The sequence below is a fragment of the Canis lupus genome, chromosome 1 (assembly GCF_003254725.2).
Source record: "Canis lupus dingo isolate Sandy chromosome 1, ASM325472v2, whole genome shotgun sequence".
NCBI lineage: Eukaryota > Metazoa > Chordata > Mammalia > Carnivora > Canidae > Canis > Canis lupus.
Window position 1 is genome coordinate 110,776,447 of NC_064243.1, and position 17,396 is coordinate 110,793,842.

The 17,396-nt window shown below is 47.1% G+C and overlaps 1 protein-coding gene across 2 annotated transcripts; it reads right to left on the reverse strand.

Annotated features, from left to right (window-relative positions):
• Positions 1-209: 209 nt before the first annotated feature.
• On the reverse strand, positions 210-12,643 carry IGSF23 (immunoglobulin superfamily member 23). Of its 2 annotated transcripts, XM_035699785.2 has the most exons (5): positions 12,485-12,643; positions 7,837-8,019; positions 5,642-5,914; positions 2,902-3,055; positions 210-725 (listed from the first exon to the last, which is right to left on the reverse strand). In XM_035699785.2, exons 1-5 carry the CDS (start codon positions 12,546-12,548, stop codon positions 692-694), a joined length of 708 nt encoding a protein of 235 aa, XP_035555678.2. In that variant the 5' UTR covers positions 12,549-12,643; the 3' UTR covers positions 210-691. The 2 variants fall into 2 exon arrangements, with proteins under 2 accessions (XP_035555678.2, XP_048965386.1); XM_049109429.1 differs by lacking the exon at positions 7,837-8,019 and having other exon boundaries at positions 12,485-12,637.
• Positions 12,644-17,396: the final 4,753 nt, after the last annotated feature.

Genomic DNA, 17,396 nt, shown 5'->3' on the forward strand with positions numbered 1-17,396 from the left:
TTTTATTTATTTATGATAGTCACACAGAGAGAGAGAGAGAGAGAGGCAGAGACACAGGCAGAGGGAGAAGCAGGCTCCATGCACCAGGAGCCTGACGTGGGACTCGATCCTGGGTCTCCAGGATCGCGCCCTGGGCCAAAGGCAGGCGCCAAACCGCTGCGCCACCCAGGGATCCCTCTTCCTGGATATTTATATTAAATTTGTCCACCCCCTTTTAGATTTTATTTATTCATTCATGAGAGACACAGAGACATAGGCAGAGGGAGAAGCAGGCTCCCCCCGGGGAGCCCAATGTGGGACTCAATCCCAGGACCCTGGGATCACGACCTGAGCCAAAGGCAGATGCTCAACCACTGAGCCTCCCAGGTGCCCCCATCCTTTTGTTTTTATTGGACCACTTAAGTGAGTATCCTTTGCTTTCAGTTCATGAATTTCATGAAATACAGACTGCTTGTATGGGTGGTTTCCAGGGATTTGGGGAGCTGGCCAGGTAGGATGCTGGCAGCTGGGGAGAGAGAGAGAAAAGCAGTCTCTGGGACTCTCAGCAAGATGAGAACATCCCACAGACAAAAGATCAGGAGGGAGGAGGTCTCATCAGGAGGTCCCAGGAACATCATCTTGTACCCCAGCCCCAGAATTCTCTTGCTGCCCTTTCTGGCATCACTTTGAGGCTGACAGACAAGTGCCCACTTCAGCAGCACATCCGTATTCTTTGTCTTCTAGCCCTATAATGAGAGAAGAGAGAGAGAGAGAGAGAGAGAGAGAGAGAGAGAGAGAGATTGTCATCATCATCATCATCATCATCATCATCACAGATGTGGCTGACATTTATTGAAGGTTTACCATGTGCTGGGCACCATTTGCAGTGCTTTATTCCCGCCATGTCATGTAATCTGCACATTTTCCCTTTGAGGTACCTATTACCATTATCCTTATTTTACAGATAGGGTAGAGAGTCCCATGGCCTTAACTACAAACAACAGGGATCTCTCCTGGCCATTGGTGGGTGTTGTGGATGTGTGTGGAGCTTCCCTTCAGCCCACACCCCTCTTTTCTAAGAACTGCTCCTCCTCACTGGGAGGGTCAGGACAGCCACGCCTGTCCTAATGACCTCATTTCCTGAGGCTGGTTCCTTCTGGCTGACGTCAGCATCCATCTGTCATCATACATCTTGGCCAAAATGGTGGGAGGACAGGAAGTGACCCTTCCTGCCTGCTCATGAAGGCAGGGACTGGATTTCTCATCTTTCCCCTCCAAGAACATGGTTTTGGGTTAGGATCTGGGTTTGGTTCAGTGTCAGCCATTTGTCAGCTGCGTGTCCTGGGGGAAGGTGAGTTTCTCTGAGCTTTGGTTTACTCGCTTGGAAAATGAGGACAAGAATGTGCCCATCCTTCAGAGTAGCTGTGACTTGAAGGCTCCCAGCACTTACTGAGGGCCTGGGAAGTTGCAGCTGCTACAGTGATGATGAGGTAGGGGATTCACGTAGCAGCCTGGCCCTCCCCCACCCCTGGAAGGTTCTACACAGGACTCACAGACTGGAGACCGGACCCCAGCCTCTCCCAGCTGATCCACAAGGCCTTTGCAAACCATGTCAGCTTGCAGTACACAGGCTACAGAGTTGTGTGTTGTTATGGCAGGAAAAAAGGGAGCAGAGGTTAGGAGTGAGAACTAGGAATGAGGCCAGGTTCTGGGTTTGAATCCCTCTCCAGCTGTGGGGTCTGGGGCCACTCACTTCTCTCTGAGACTTAGTTTCCTCTTTGATAAAAACAAGGTCTTTTTCTTATCCACCGCCCTACCTCCCTAACCCCACCTGCTGAGCTCTTGTGGAAATTAGATAGAATAATGTTTAGCAAGCAGATAATAGGTGCTCAGTACATGGTAAGATATTATAGTATTACCATAATAGCTACTACATCTAGCATTGAGATGCAAGTCAGGTGTAAGTCAGATCCCATCCCTCCTCTACTCTAAACCCTCCATGGCTTTCATGTCACTTAGAACAAAAGCCAAGTCCTTATATGGCCCCCAAGATCTCCGTTCCCTCTCTGATCTCATATCTCATGCCCTGTTTCTCTTCCCACTCCTCACACCACTCCAGCCATGCTGGCCTCCTTGCTATTGCTTGAACATGCCAGGTGAAGTCCTACCTCAGGGCCTTTGCACTGTCTGTTTTCCCTGCGGGGTAAGCCCTTCTGCCAGACATCCACTGACATCCATCCCTCCTTTGCTCAGTGTCTTTGCTCAGATGTCACTTTCTCGGGGAGGCCTTCACTGACTTAGTTAAACTGTGTCCCTCCCCAACCCTGGCCTTACTTCCCAGCCTTACTCTGCTACTGAGCACCCATCATTATCCAACATGCTCTCTATATTTTACTTGGTCACCACCAGAATTGCTGGTGTCTCAGACTAGAATGCAAGTTTGTGCAGGCCTGGACTTTCTGCTGCTATTCCCAGGGTTTTCCCCAGTGCTAGCAGCGTAGGTACTCGATAGATGTGTATAGAAGGGAAGAATATGGGGCTGACCGTATTCCAGGCACAGCTGTAGCCACTTTAGAAATACTAGCTTGTTTCATCCTCACGATAGCCCCTGAGGATGGCATTTTGTATATGGTCAAACTGAGGCACAGATGGGGTATGACTTGCCTCTGCCTTCACTGCAGGTACGGAACAGAGCTGGGATTTGAACTGAGGCAGATGAGCTCCAGAATCCCTTTCTGTCTCTCTGTTCTCCGGTGTTCCACCTTGGGTGGGTGCACAGGGGTCAATATCATCCTCCCTGAGTCTAAAGCTTCTTGGGAGGAGGCTACCGATTGGGCTTCTGTCTTGCTGCAGAGTGAGCTCTGTGGCTCATGGGGGCCGAGCGGACATCAGGCAGTGGACAGGGATGAGGACAGCACCTACTTTAGACTCTGGACGATGGTGAAGCTTATTCCTCCGATCAGCATTGCCGCCCCTACATTTCCAGCCACGAGGAGGCTGATGGCAGCTCCTCCTGACAGGGAGAGAATGGGGTCCGGCTCGATGGGCTCAGCCTCTGTGGGATCCACTTTCTCTTCTGGAGGAACAAGAAAGGGTGAGACTGAAGGAGCCATCCTCCCTCCACACCCCTGCCTCCCACCATTTCACCTCCTGAATGTGTCTTCATCCCATCCCCCTCCTCTCCATCCTCTGGTCTCCACCACAGCCTCTTCTTGGCTCTCCTGCCCCAGTCTCTCCTCCCACCAACCTCCCCACCACGCAGAAGCCAGAGGAGTCCGTGGAAAGCTCGAACTTGACCCTGTTCCTTCCCTGCTCAGAATTTTGCTGAGGCTTCCCAGGACCTGGGGAGGAAGCATCTCTCATTTTAATCTTTGAAGCCCTGCTACCTGCAGCCTCAGCTCTCTCTCCTCTCCACCTTTAAAACTCAGTCCCATTGGACTCTTCTCAATTTTCTTTCTTTTTTTCTACTCAATTTTCTAAGCTCACCTCTCTTTCCTACTTCCCAGCCTTTGTGCTCCTAGTATGCCATTTATGCCATTTTCCTTCCCTTGGCCTGGATAACTCCTATGTACTCTAGTACTGGCTCAGATTTCCCCTCCTCCAGGAAGCCCTCCCTGACCCCCTTGTTGGGTCAGGTGGCCTCTTGGGTCCCACATCCCTTGGCTCTCCCACCCAGCCTTGCCCACTCTAGTCATTACTATTTGAGGGCAGGGCCAGGGCTGTCTCCAGAATGTCCCCAGCACCACCCAACACGGGCTGGTTATGTAGTAGGCAGTAGGAAATTAACATTTCCAGAAGAGTTGATGAATGAGTAAAGGGGGGTCTCGAAAGTCATTCTCAATGAACATATCAGAGTCACCAGCTGCTATAAGATTTGCACTTAAAAAAAAAAAGATTTGCACTTTTTCTCTTGAGAATCACCCCAAATCAAATCCTGAAGCTCCAATTGGACCCTGGCTAGGAAGAGATGGCAGCTCGCTGGGGCCTACCCCAGCCAGGGTTCCATCACTCCTGCCCTTTCCATGCTCTGGACCTTTGCTCATGTATTCCCTGCTGCCCACATCCCTCCCTGGCTTCTCTACTGGCCAGGTCCTCTATACTATTCTAGCTCACTCCAAGTCTCTTGTTCTCCATGCATAAATACATGAAAAATATATTCATGAGGATAGCTGCTATCATTCTTCTTTTTAAAATAAAGCTCCCTTGGTGTCCATTGAAAGATGAATGGATAAAGAAGATGTGGTTTATGTATACAATGGAATATTCCTCAGCCATTAGAAACGACAAATACCCACCATTTGCTTCAACGTGGATGGAACTGGAAGGTATTATGCTGAGTGAAGTAAGTCCATCGGAGAAGGACAAACATTGTATGTTCTCATTCATTTGGGGAATATAAATAATAGTGAAAGGGAATATAAGGGAAGGGAGAAGAAATGTGTGGGAAATATCAGAAAGGGAGATAGAACATAAAGACTCCTAACTCGGAAACGAACTAGGGGTGATGAAAGGGGAGGAGGGCGGGGGGTGGGGGTGAATGGGTGACGGGCACTGAGGGGGGCACTTGACGGGATGAGCACTGGGTGTTATTCTGTATGTTGGTAAATTGAACACCAATAAAAAATAAATTTATTATATAAAAAAATAAATAAAATAAATAAAAATAAATAAAATAAATAAAATAAAATAAAATAAAGCTCCACATCCAATGTGGGGCTTGAACTCATGACCCCAAAATCAAGAGTCGCATGCTCCACGAGAGAACAAGCCAGGCAGCCTTAAAGCACCTGCTTTCTAACAGGTGTTCTGCTCGCCCCATTCACACATTATTTCTGCTCCTTATGACAATCTTGCAGAAGTGTACATGGTCACCCCCATTACACCCAGGAAGAAACAGAGGCTCAGAGAGGGAAAGTCACTTATCCTAAGTCACCTGGCCAGGGAAGCACAGGGGCAGGAATTTGACCGGCTCCCAGACTACTTTCCTGATCCCAACTAGCTGTTCTCATTATTGTCACCTGGGGCTCTGCACATTTCACTGCATACAGTAGTAGTCACAAAAGTAATAATAATATGGATAATACTAATTGCAGCCACGATACTAGCTCATGCTTTCTGAGCACTCCCTAGTGTTCAGTAGTGCTCAGCACTACTATTTGAAGCTGTTTGCCTGCTTATCTCATTGCATGCTCACAACTACACTTTGGGGTGGGTGCTGTTATTATCCCTATTTACAGACAAGGACACTGAGGCACAGAGAAGTCAAGGCACTGGTCCAAATTCACACATCCAGGACGTGGTAGAGCCAGAGTTCAAATTCCAAAGCCTGTGCTCAGAACCACTCATTATCACCTGCTTTTTTTTTTTTTTTTTTTTTTTTTTTTTAGGTGTGCGCTGAGACCTGAGAGGCCAGGTTCACACAGCCAGGAAACAGTTGGAGCCAGGAACCAGACAGCTGGCTCCAGATCCGGAGCTGAGCTTTTATTAGAGTTCATCTCTTTCAGCTGCAGCCTCTGCAAAATGGGCTAATCACCCCACTCTGCCAGGCAGATGGAAGAATGGGATGGCATCTTGGCTCTACAGGGTTTCAGAGTGGGTGGCTTTGTAGAAGGCTCAATGCAACCAAGGACGCAAAAGTCTGGGGTGGGGGTGGAGGACTCACCTGGCAGCGAGATGGTCACAGGGTCAGAGGGATACTGTCCTTGGCTGTTCTTGGCCGTGCACACATAGGTGCCCAGATTCTCCCAGGACAACCTCCGGATGATCAGCAGAGCCCCAGTCATGTAGGGCTCCCCATTGAGGGTCCAGTGTAGCACGGGCTTGGGGGTGATATGAGAAGCCAAACAATTCAGGACCACTGAGTAATTGAGGTCACTCTGGATAACGCCATCGATGTTGTAGGGGAATGTGAGCAGACTCACCCCCTTGGAACTGGCTGTGGAAACAAGAGCAAGGCCACATGGATGGAGACCACTCAGAGAGGCTGAGCACTTCTTTTGTCCACTGCAGGGACATTCATTCATTCATTAATTCATTCATTCACTCATCAACAAATGTATTTGGAGTTCCTGATCTGTGTCCAGTCCTGCTCCAGACCCGGGCATACCGCTCCCCTCAATCCCTCACCTTCATCACTTCTAACTGCTAGCACCTCACCCGTTGCCCCAGTACTTTGTCTGGCCACCAGGGCCTGCTCTGCCCAAGGAGGAAGCAGTCCAGAGAATTGGGAAATGAGCACACCCAGGGGCAGACCTATGCAATGACAGGCATGGGCTGGTATATAAATATCCCAGCAACCCAGCCTGCACTTGGACCAGGGTGAGGCCGAGTTGCTGGGAGGGAGTGGATGGATTCTGGATTATTTTGAAAGCCGAGCCCACAGGACTTGGTGATGCATTGGAGAGAGAGAAAGAGAAGAGTCAAGGGGGGCCTCCAAGGCTTGGGGCTGGCGCCACTGGCTGCTGGGAATGCTCTTTACAGAGATGGGGCATACATAATAGTTCTCTTTCCAATGTTTCTTCCAGGTTAAAGACTTGAGGTCCAGGGGTCTTAGGCCCAAGCTTCATGGTCAGAGAGAGGCCCAGCTGAGTATTTAAACCTGGAAGTCTGATGTCGTGGTGAGTACTGGGAGCCTCCACACAGAGCTGATTTCCAAATTCAATGCAATATGATACAGTGAAAAGAACTTTAGTTCAACCTGAGAACTCATGCAAGGCTTCCTGGAGGAGGTGGTGTCTGAGCTAAGCCTTGCAGGAGGAAAAGGAGCCCACCAGGTGTAGAAACAAGAAGCAATGTAAAGAACCACCTGGATCTGGCTCTTACTAGGAGCCAAACACCATTCCAAACACATGCTAACTCATGGTCAGTTATACTGTGAGTGAGACTGATCCGTGCTTGGGCAAAATTATTCAGAAAGTTGTGATCAGCATTTGAAATGTGACGTGAAATATAACAGAAAATACCAGAATGCATTGCTCATAGCAATAATTGTTATTTTACGACACATGTCTTTCAATTACTTGTGGTGTGTGTCTATGTGTACACTCCAGGTCTTGAGGTGAAGTTCATTTCTCACTGTGGGTCTTGATTGAAAAAGCTTGAAAACCACTGGATTTACACACTTAAATTCTCAAAACAACCTGATGAGGTAGGATCTACCATGGCTCCATTTTACAGATGGGAACACCCAAGTATACAGATGGGAAGTCACTTTTCAAGGATGCACAGCTGGCCAGAGGCAGAGAAGGTATGTCTGTGCAAGGCCATTCCGGTTTCAGAGGCTCCACGAGCTCAGGGCTGAGAAGGGCATGGGCACGGGGAGGTGGGGGGCTCTCCCCACCCTGGTACCCTGGAGATGGTGCTGGGCTAGAGAGGCCACAGGGAAGGAGATAAGCTCCAGGATCATAGAGAGTCCTGTAGAATCCCAACATGGCCTCTTGCTTCTAGGTGACCACAGGCCACTGACATCACCTCTCTCTCAGCCTTAGATCCTCACCTGTGCAATGGGGTTGGTGCTTAGAGCATCTGCTTTCTCAGGTTGCTGTGAAATCCCCCGTGTTTGGTACAGAGTGAGGGCTCAGTAAGTTGGAGCTGGTCCTTCCTGCTTTTTGGTGTTTACTAGCTGGCCTCTCTGCAGGAGCACTTTCTCCCACTCTGTGGGGCAAACTCCTGCTCCACCTACACATCCCAGCTTGGATGGCCCCTCCTCTGGGAAGCCCTACCTCTCGCTGCCTGGGAATGTGGTCCCTCTTGGCCCCATTCACCCTTGCCAAGTATCTGCTTTGTCACATTCCTGTGTCCTCTGCTAGTTTCCAGCACCATGTCTTGGGGGTGTCATGTTTCTGATGAGCAGGCTACCTCGGTTGTCCAGTGTCTCCTGGCCTGTGTGGCTGTGCCCCTGGGGCCAAGAAGCAGAGAGAACACCATTCAGGCTTCCAGGAACAGGCAGGCGGGCACCGGCTCCTTCAGTCAAGAGGTCTGGAGACGCAGGGAAGGGCAGCTCCGAGGAGGCAAGGCAGGTGCAGGATGCGATCAGGATGCCTTGGCAGAGGTGGGAAGGGAGAGGAGAGAGCAGAGGGAGCAAATGGGACCAAAGGTAAGACGCTGCCCCAGCAAGTAACCCTTCCTGATTTGGGCGAGAAGGAGTATGGCACATTGAATGTGGGGTGGGCGAGCCTGCGTGACTCAGTTTTAAGTGTCTGACTCTTGATTTCTGCTCAGGTCATGATCTCTGGGTCCTGGATTTGAGTTCCACACTCAGCAGGGAGTCTGCTTGAGGAGTCTCCTCTCCCTCTTCCTTTGTCCCTCCCCCCACTTGAGAGCTCTCTCTCTCTCTCAAATAAATAAATAAATCTAAAAAAAAATAGGAAATGAAAAGGGAGCATTCACTGAGCACCTTCTATCAGCCAGATGCTGTTCTACACACTGAATATGTATCATCTTACTTACCCCTTACATTGACCCCACATTGCACACATTACTTAGGGTGTACTGCAGATCCGTTCTCTAACCTTCTCTGCCCTGTTCTGCTTCCCGAGAAAGTCTGACTTCTCTGAGCTGCATTGCTGGGTCCCCTTATCTTTTGCTTCTGGTTAGCTTCTGCCAATGGGAATGACTTTGAGGTAGCTGATCCCACAGCTCTCTCCCTGCTTTGTCAACATGGGCCGGCTTTGTCCCTCTACTAAAGCTGCTGTTGGTGGCCCTCTCCATATACCACTGTCTCTGAGGTTTGGGGTCTGTTCTTCCTCTTATGGCTTCTAGCACAGAGGGGGTAACAGCTTTCTGCTGTGGCTAGCCCTCTGGTGCTGCATGGTCTCAAGGGGGTTTACTTATGCCCTGCTTACATTTCTGCAAATAGTCCCTTTATTAAACTCCCCTCAAGGGGTGCCTGGGTGGCTCAGTTGGTTAAGTGTCTGCCTTCACCTCAGGTCATGACCCCAGGGTTCTGAGATTGAGCCCCAAGTTAGGCCCCTGGGTCAGCAGGGGGTCCGCTCCTCCCTTTCCCCCCTGCTTTTCCCTCTCTCTCCTGCTCATGCGTGTGCGCTCTCTCTCTCCCTCACATAACTCAATAAAAAATTTTAAAAGTCTTTAAACCCCTCTCATTAGTTTTTTGAGTAGACCATTTTCCTGCTTCAACCCTGAGTGACACAACTATTATACCCTGAGTAGGACTGAGGAAATGGAAGCTCAAAGAATTGAAGACCATTGTCCAGGATGTCATAGGTGGTAAACAAAAGAATTCTGTAGTAAAGTAGACTGGTGATTGTGTCCCACTGTCCCCATTTGCTCTCACTTCCTTTAATTACATTTCCATGCGGCTTGGGGTTTAGAGCAGAATCCTTGGAATCTGGCTCCAGACCCTATGAACCTACCCACCCCATTCTACTGCCTCTCACTGGATTGACGGCTGTTGCAATAAGTACACAGGATCCAGTCATAAAAGACTAAAACATTTGAGATGAAAATGTAAAGAACTTTGGCCAAGTGAAAAAAACAAACACCACCCACCAAGTCAAAAGAACAATAACATGCCAGGAAAAATTATTTGCAACAGATTTCACAGACCAAGAGCTCATTTCGTGAATATGTAAAAAGTTCTGAGATATCAATAAGAAAATAGAAACATACAAAGGATATGTATAGACAACTCATAGAAAAGAAAATTCAAAAAAAAAAAAAAGAAAAAAGAAAAGAAAATTCAAATGTCTCTTGACATAAAGAAAATTTTCAGCTGTGCTCCCAGTAAGAGAAATGCAAATTAAAAACACCCCAAGGTAACACCTTTCACCTATCAGGTTGGCAAAGATCCAAAAGATTGATGACTCGTCTGTGTTGGTGAGGCTGAGGGCAATAGGAAAGTCCTATTCATGGCTGACACAACCCATGAAGAGGGCTGTCTGGTAAAGTCTTTCGGATTAAAAAATTTCCATATCCTTTGACTCTGAAATTAAATATCATGGAATGTGTTTTACAGATACATTTTCTCAGTATAAAATGTCTAATGGTCAGGGTCATCTGCTACCCCTTAGTTATAACGGGTAAAGATTGGAAATATCCAAGTGCCTGACAATAGGGAACTGATTTAATAAATTATGGTCCATTCACACAATAGAACAATACAGTTATACAAAAGGCTGAAGAAGCACTCCAGAATGCCATCAACTGAGAGGGAAAGATCTCCAGAGTAAGTAGTTAAAAAACCAATTTAATAAATTATGGTCCATTCACACAATAGAACAATACAGTTATTATACAAAAGGACGAAGAAGCACTTGAGAATGCCATTAACTGAGAGGGAAAGATCTCCAGAGTAAGTAGTTAAGATACAAAGGCATGCTTCTGGATAGTTCTTATGGTGTGCTACTTTTGATGTAAAAACAGAAGAAAAGTAAATATATATATATGCATTTCTTATAAACATATAAAGAAACCCTGGGAGGATTCATACATAAAACAGTGGCTCTCTGTGTGTGACAGCGGGGAGGGAAGGAAAGAACTGGGTGAGTGGATAAGACAGTGACTTCACTCAAGGTCTTATTGAGACTCAAACCTTTGAGACTCAAACCATGGGAATGTATAGCCCATTCAAAAATTAAGTAAAATTTTTGGGTGCCTGGGTGGCTCAGTCAGTGAAGCGTCTGTCTTTGGCTCAGGTCATGATCCCAGGGTCCTGGGATGGAGCCCTACGTAGGGCTCCCTGCTCAGCGGGGAGCCTGCTTCTCCCTCTCTCTCTGCCCCTTCCCCTGCTTGTGCACTTTCTGTCAAATAAATAAATAAATAAATAAATAAATAAATAAATAAATAAAATCTTTTAAAGAATTAAGTAGAATTTGAATAAAGAACATAAGAGAGCATAAACTATGTTCTTAATAGTCTTCACACACACACACCCCAGAATGTAAGCTCCAGAATTGGATGGCCAGTGTGCAAGCCCCAAAACTTATTAGCTCTGGTGACTTTGGGAAAATTAATGATCTTCTCTGAGCTTCAGTTTCCTTATCTATAAAATGGGAATGATAATGCCTCCAGGGATTTTTCAACTGGGGAGGATTTTGGTCCCCCCAGGGGGACATTGGCAATGTCTAGAAATCTTTTTGGTTGTCACGACTTGGGGTGGGGGAGTGTGCTACTGGCATCCACTGGGTAGAGGCCAAGGAAGCTGCTCAGCATCCTACCATGCTCAGGACAGCCCCGGCAAGAGGGAAAGCATTGGACCCCAAAAGTAAGCAGTATAGATGTTGAGAAGCCTTGATCGAATGCTTGTAAAGTGCTTAGAACAATGTATCAACAAGGCGACCGCCAAATCAGTGCTTGACATTACAATGATAATTATCATCACTGCTACCATTCTTGCTTCTGCAACTGAAAGTACTAGGTATAGTATAAATATGTCTTTTAAAGATTTTAAAAAAAGCAATACAAGGGAGCCTGGGTGGCTCAGTCATTGAATATTTGCGTTTGGCTCAGGTTGTGATCCCAGGGTCCTGGGGTTGAGTCCCGCATCGGGCTCCCCCACACGGAACCTGCTTCTCCCTCTGCCTGTGTCTCTGCCTCTCTCTGCGTCTCTCACAAATAAATAAATACAATCTTTAAAAAAATTTAAAAAGCAATACCCACTTACAGGATCAGAAATACCCACTTACAGAACAAATGTTAAAACATCAGCTTTCTTCATGAATGGGAAGTGGTGGCGAGGGGGTGATGACCCCCAGGGCAGCATCACCAGACACAGACAGTGCTGTGTGTGAAAGGTCTGTGGAAGGGCAGCTGCTGGGAGGGGGGATCAGCTGAGAACCTCACGTTGGCTCTGCCAGGGTCTCTGCCAGATTCTCCCAACCATTACTCACTGGTTGCCTCCACAACTCTGAGATCAGCACTAGTCTGTTTTATGTCAGGGAAACTGAGACAGAGTGAACTTGAGCCTTAGATCCAAGGTCGTAAGTGGATAGTTGGGAGTTGTCTCATCTTAGGGCCTTCTAGGTGGGTGCGGGGCTCACTGCCCACCTCCTACCTCCACTGATTTTATCTCTTAGCTGGCAGTTGGTGTGATTTGTCTTTATTTAAGATTTTATTTATTTATTTATTCATGAGAGACACAGAGAGGCAGAGACACAACACAGGCAGAGGGACAAGCAGGCTCCCCACGGAAGCCCGATGTGGGGCTCGATCTCAGGACCCCAGGACTCACAACCTGAGCCAAACGCAGACGCTCAACCACTGAGCCCCCCGGGCGGCCCCTGGTCCTGAATTCTGAATCTACCCTTGCCAGCCAGCTGTCTTGGACTCTTCTCCTCTCTGAGCTTCACTTCCCTTCTCCTAAAAAGGGTCAATAAATAGCACGGCCTTCTGGGGATTTCAAGAGTTCTCGTGCATTTTTCAACTGACTGGAGTCAGAGCTCTGACAGGGGGCAAGTCTGACTTGGAATAGAGACTCCTCTCGCTGGGAGCAGAGGACTGTCCTCTCCCTGTCCCCAACCTGTGGGTGAAGCCATTGTTTCTTACTCACCTGTTAGAAGTAGCCTCTTGCAGGCAGGGCTGCGGCCGGGGCGGGCGTCCAGAGGACACCTCATGCCTCGTTCTGTCCAGGGGCCACACAGGGGAGGTCGCCGCGTCTGGAGTGGGGGCCTCCTACCCTGCGCTATCAGGTTGGCATACCTCAGCCCCGCCCCTGTCCTGGCCCCACCCCCGCCTCCCTTCCCGGCCCGGCCCTTGGCTGAGAATTCACCTCCCAGACCTGCACTCTTCTCTAGCATTGTTGGGTTAGTGGGAGTGGTGCGGGGGGAGCACACAGGGCAGGATTCTGGGAGAAGGGGCTTGGGGGTTTCTCTCCCTTTCCTCTCTGCATCCCTTCCAGCCCTCCTGGCCGAGAGAATGATGAAGATGGAGAGTGGGGTAGAATGGTCCTGCCTCTGTCACTTCACATCAGAGGAGAGGAATGGGCGAAGAGCATCAGGTAGGAGGTGGCCGGGGCGTCGCTTGCCTCCTCACTTTGCTCCAGTCTCTGTGACTGTCAGCTCTGAGCTTCTACTTTTCTCTCCTGTAAGATGTGGATTTAAAAAAAAATAGATTTTTATTTATTTTATCATTTATTCATGAGAAAGAGAGACAGAGAAGCAGAGACATAGGCAGAGGGAGAAGCAGGCTCCCTGCGGGGAACCCATGTGGGACTTGATCCCAGGACCCCAGGATCACGCCCTGAGCCAAAGGCATGCAGATGCTCAACCACTGAGCCACCCAGGTGCTCCACTGCTCCCTTTTCTTAGTGTCTTACACAAATCATGTCACAGCTGACTGCATCTCATTGCTCCAGTCTCAAATCAAATACCAATTGCTCAAAAGAGCCTTCCCTAATCCTGCTGTGGGTGAGGCCCCAGCTTCTTGCTAGCAAGACACACTGTTTTCTTTTCTTTCCAATATTCACTACTGTCTGAAATTATTCATTTCCTTGTCCACTTGTTTATTATTTGTCTCCCCTCTCCCCCATCTATTTCTCTAGAATGTCAGAAAGGTAGGGATTTTGTCTGGGTGTGTCCAGACAGTGTCTAGACCAGTGGCTAGCATATCATGGGTGCTAATAATTTTTTTTTATAGTGAATGAAGAATGAGTAAGTGAGTGAGTGTCATGGTAGGTTGGAATTTGAACTCCCACCTGACTGAGCAGCTCATACTTTTCCCTCCCAGAGAGGTCCAGGTTGTTTCCTGGGGCAGAGTTTCACCCATGAGCCTTTGAAAATAGTTATTATCAAGTGACTTGGTGATATCTTTATTGGCATTAGCCACATTGCCTTTTTTGATGATTTTTGTGAAGGCCTGCTGGGGCAATTAATCAGTCCAGGAGACCACCAGTAGGTGATAAGCAAATATTTGCAACACGATTAATAATCATCTGTGGATGAGGAGTCTGAGCTTTAGCTTGTTTAGCTTTCAGGCTGTTTTATCAGGATAACAGCACCTGGAGTTTCATTTGAGAAACCAGCCTTCTCACAGTTGCAGGGAGAGGAGGCCCAGGCCTGGCCAATTAGAGCACTTCATCCTCCAACCACAGTGATTGGGGAGAGGGTTGGGCACGTGACCCAAGCCTAGCCACTAAGAACATTTCAGCACTGTGCGTCAGTGATAGCTGGACACATACCATCCACCACAGGCTCCAGAAAAGCAAACAGAGGACTTTTATTGGAACTCTGGAGGAATAAAGCATTTTCTTTCTGTCTGGCTTGCTAAGCTGATGGGATCTGAGTATGGAACAACTGGAAGCCCTCTTTCTATCATGAGTAGAGAGGCTGCCTAGAATGAGGCCAACACATAAGAAAGCATAGTCAGTAGATGGACAGATTTTTGATGACATTTAAACACCTAGATCCAGCTGTGCCTGAAGTTGGCACTAATCGTTCAGCTTTTGTATCATCGGAGTCTACATATTTCCATTGATCTTCCTGGAACAATTTGATTTGGGATTTAGTTACTTGCTTCCAAAAAAATAAAAAATAAAAATAAAAACAACCTCTGATGGAAAGGAGAGGTGAAAAACAGAGTTTTTTTTTGAGAGCATGTGATTTAAGATCTAGTGGAGACTGAGGAAGGGTAGGGGATACCCTGGGGGAGGAGGACGATTAGCAGGTCTGTGTTTCCCAAGCCTCAGCCTTTCTCATACCACATTATAATTCCTTCCATATGCACACCCCACCTGCACTTTTGTTTATTTACTCAATATTTGACTTAAAAATGACTCATCTAAAGTAAGATTGACTCAGTTTTTAGACAATAACACCCATGAAATTACATACTAATATGCTACTTGCATCAATGCAGATGACAGGAAAAACATAATGATGAAAATAAAACATAACTGTCCACATAACTGCAAAATTTTTGATGTGTCACTGAAAGAACATGAGCCTTGATCCATTGCACAACAATGTGAAGATACTTACTGCTGAACTGTACCTTAAAAATGGTTAAGATTGGGCAGCCCTGGTGGCTCAGCAGTTTAGCGCCGCCTTTAGCCCAGGGTGTGATCCTGGACACCTGGGATCGAGTCCCACGTCGGGCTCCCTGCGTGGATCCTGCTTCTCCCTCTGCCTGTGTCTCTGCCTCTCTCTCTCTCTCTCTCTCTGTATCTCTCGTGAATAAATAAAAACAAAATCTTAAAAAAAAAAGAAATAGCTAAGTTACATTTGCAGAAATCATAACAAACCATCATCAAGTCCATAGGTAACCTGGGGAAGGGTTAGCTAAGTAGGAAAACAGAATGCAAATGGCAGATATAATGAGTCACTTCTGTTTCATTAGCATCAGCTTAACCAATGGAGCAAGTTCAATCTGGATAGTGATGTCTTGTGGATATTATGTAGGCCCTGAAATGGGATGATAAAAAGAGAGAAGAAAAGAAGGAGAAGGAGAAGTAGAAGAAGAGAAGGAGAAGGAGGAGGAGGAGGAGGAGGAGGAGGAGGAGGAGGAGAAGGAGGAGAAGGAGAAGAAGAGAAGAAGAAGAGAAGAAGAAGAAGAAGAAGAAGAAGAAGAAGAAGAAAGAAAGAAGAAGAAAAAGAAGAAGAAGAAGAAGAAGAAGAAGAAGAAGAAGAAGAAGAAGAAGAAAGAAGAAAGAAAGAAGAAGAAGAAGAAGAAGAAGAAGAAGAAGAAGAAGAAGAAGAAGAAGAAAAGAAGAAGAAGAGCCACTTCACCTCTATGGTATTTTTCTGCCCTCAAACCCAGAATACCAGTCTAAGTATGAGAAGAGCTTAGCTGAACTCAAATTGAGGGACATTCTACAAAATACTCTGTGTTCATTAAAATGGTCACAGTCATGAAAAAACAAGGTAGGACTGAGAAATTGTCACAAAGGAGGCTTGAGACACATGAAAACTAAATGCAATGTGGGATCTTGGATTGGATCCTGGAACAAAAGAAGCACATTAGTGGAAAAATTGGTGAAATTGGAATCATGTCTAGAGTATAAAAAAAAAAAAAAGAATGAGTCCCTCTTGGAGGAGACAGTAATGACAATTGCTAGCATTTACAAAGAAGTTGACACTGAATAAGGGGGCACAGTGCTGTATGGCAGGGGATGCCATCATCCTATTACAGAGGAGGAGAACGAGGCACAGGTAGCCAACCTATCCAAGGCCATGTCGCTGGTACATGACTGGCAGACCCAGATGCTGGTTTCCAGAATCTGTGATCTTAAGCATTATATACACCAATCTTTTAGTCCCTTGGACCTCCTAACACTAATAGGTGTTAGATATTGTTGCCGCTTTTTCAGAGACAGGAGGAAACAGAGATATACAATGAGTGTGGTTAAATACATTGTCCAAGGCCAGACTCATAAGGCCAAGCCAGCCTTACTTCCTCTGGTCCTGGGACTGATGAGTTTCCTGAGACACAGGGTCAGGTCCTGTTTTCCTGGCTCCTTGAGCCCTTGTAACATCATTCATTTCTCCCAGCCTGTGTGTGCAAGTATGTGCATATGCACATTTGCAAGGGCTTGGTGTGTTGGAGGAGAGCAGTAAAGCATCATTTAACTAATAACACGACAAATAACCAGTGCTAGGTGGCTCTGGACAAAGCTGAATTGTAGAAGGCAGCTGGAAGGCCAAAAGGATCTTCTGTTTCACCAGGGGCTAGGTTTAGATAGGGAGAAGTCTTACTACACATGTTTCATGTTTCCATGGAAAGACTGGTCAGAGGCAACCCCAGCTCCTTCTACGGGGTTTGGAAATACCTGCCTACAGTTTGGTTGTCACTATGCTTGAGGACAGAAGAGTAATGATGTTTACGGGCTAAATACCCTGTGATAATAGGCAGGACCGTCCTCTACAACAGAAACTTGTCTCACCTAAAATGCCAGTACAATTCTAGTTAGAAACCTGGAGTTGGATAAGGCCCTGGTTTTTGTTCAACTTCCCTGTTATGAGATTGATGAGTCTGGGGTGGCTCAGACCCCCTCCCTCTGTTTTTAGATTTACCTATCCCTAGAAAGAGTCCATTTTCGCCTGTCACCTTCTGCTATATGATAAAGGGCCTACAGGAAATAAGATGATCTGGAAGAGAAATTAGTGGTGCCCTCACCCCTGATATATTAGGCCCTTCTCTCACAGTTAAAGTAGTTTTCCCTGGGCACATGGTTGTCTGGAATAAAGACTATGTTTCCCAGTCTCCCTTTCAGCAAGTGTGGCCCCAAGGCCAGGTTCTGGTCAATGAGATGTGAGCAGAATTGCCCTTTTGGGGTCATGCCCTGAAAGGAATGAGGTCTTTCTTTCTTGGTTTCCCTTCCTTCAGGCAAGAATGGGGACATGGTGGAGTGGCACCTTGGACCACTGCAATGAGTACAACACCATAGGGATGGCCAAGAACAGGATGGAAGAACCCAGGCTCTGGACACCTTCATAGAGCAGAGCTGTATGCCAGCTTGCACTGTTACA

Excerpts from the sequence above, each read along its gene's own strand:
- IGSF23 (XM_035699785.2), bottom strand. The coding sequence starts at position 12,548 with ATGAGGTGTCCTCTGGACGCCCGCCCCGGCCGCAGCCCTGCCTGCAAG. Across the intron at positions 8,020-12,484 it reads CAAGAGGCTACTTCTAACAG|GCATCCTGATCGCATCCTGC; the intron begins GTGAGTAAGAAA and ends ACCTCTGCCAAG. Across the intron at positions 3,056-5,641 it reads TGTGACCATCTCGCTGCCAG|AAGAGAAAGTGGATCCCACA; the intron begins GTGAGTCCTCCA and ends TTGTTCCTCCAG.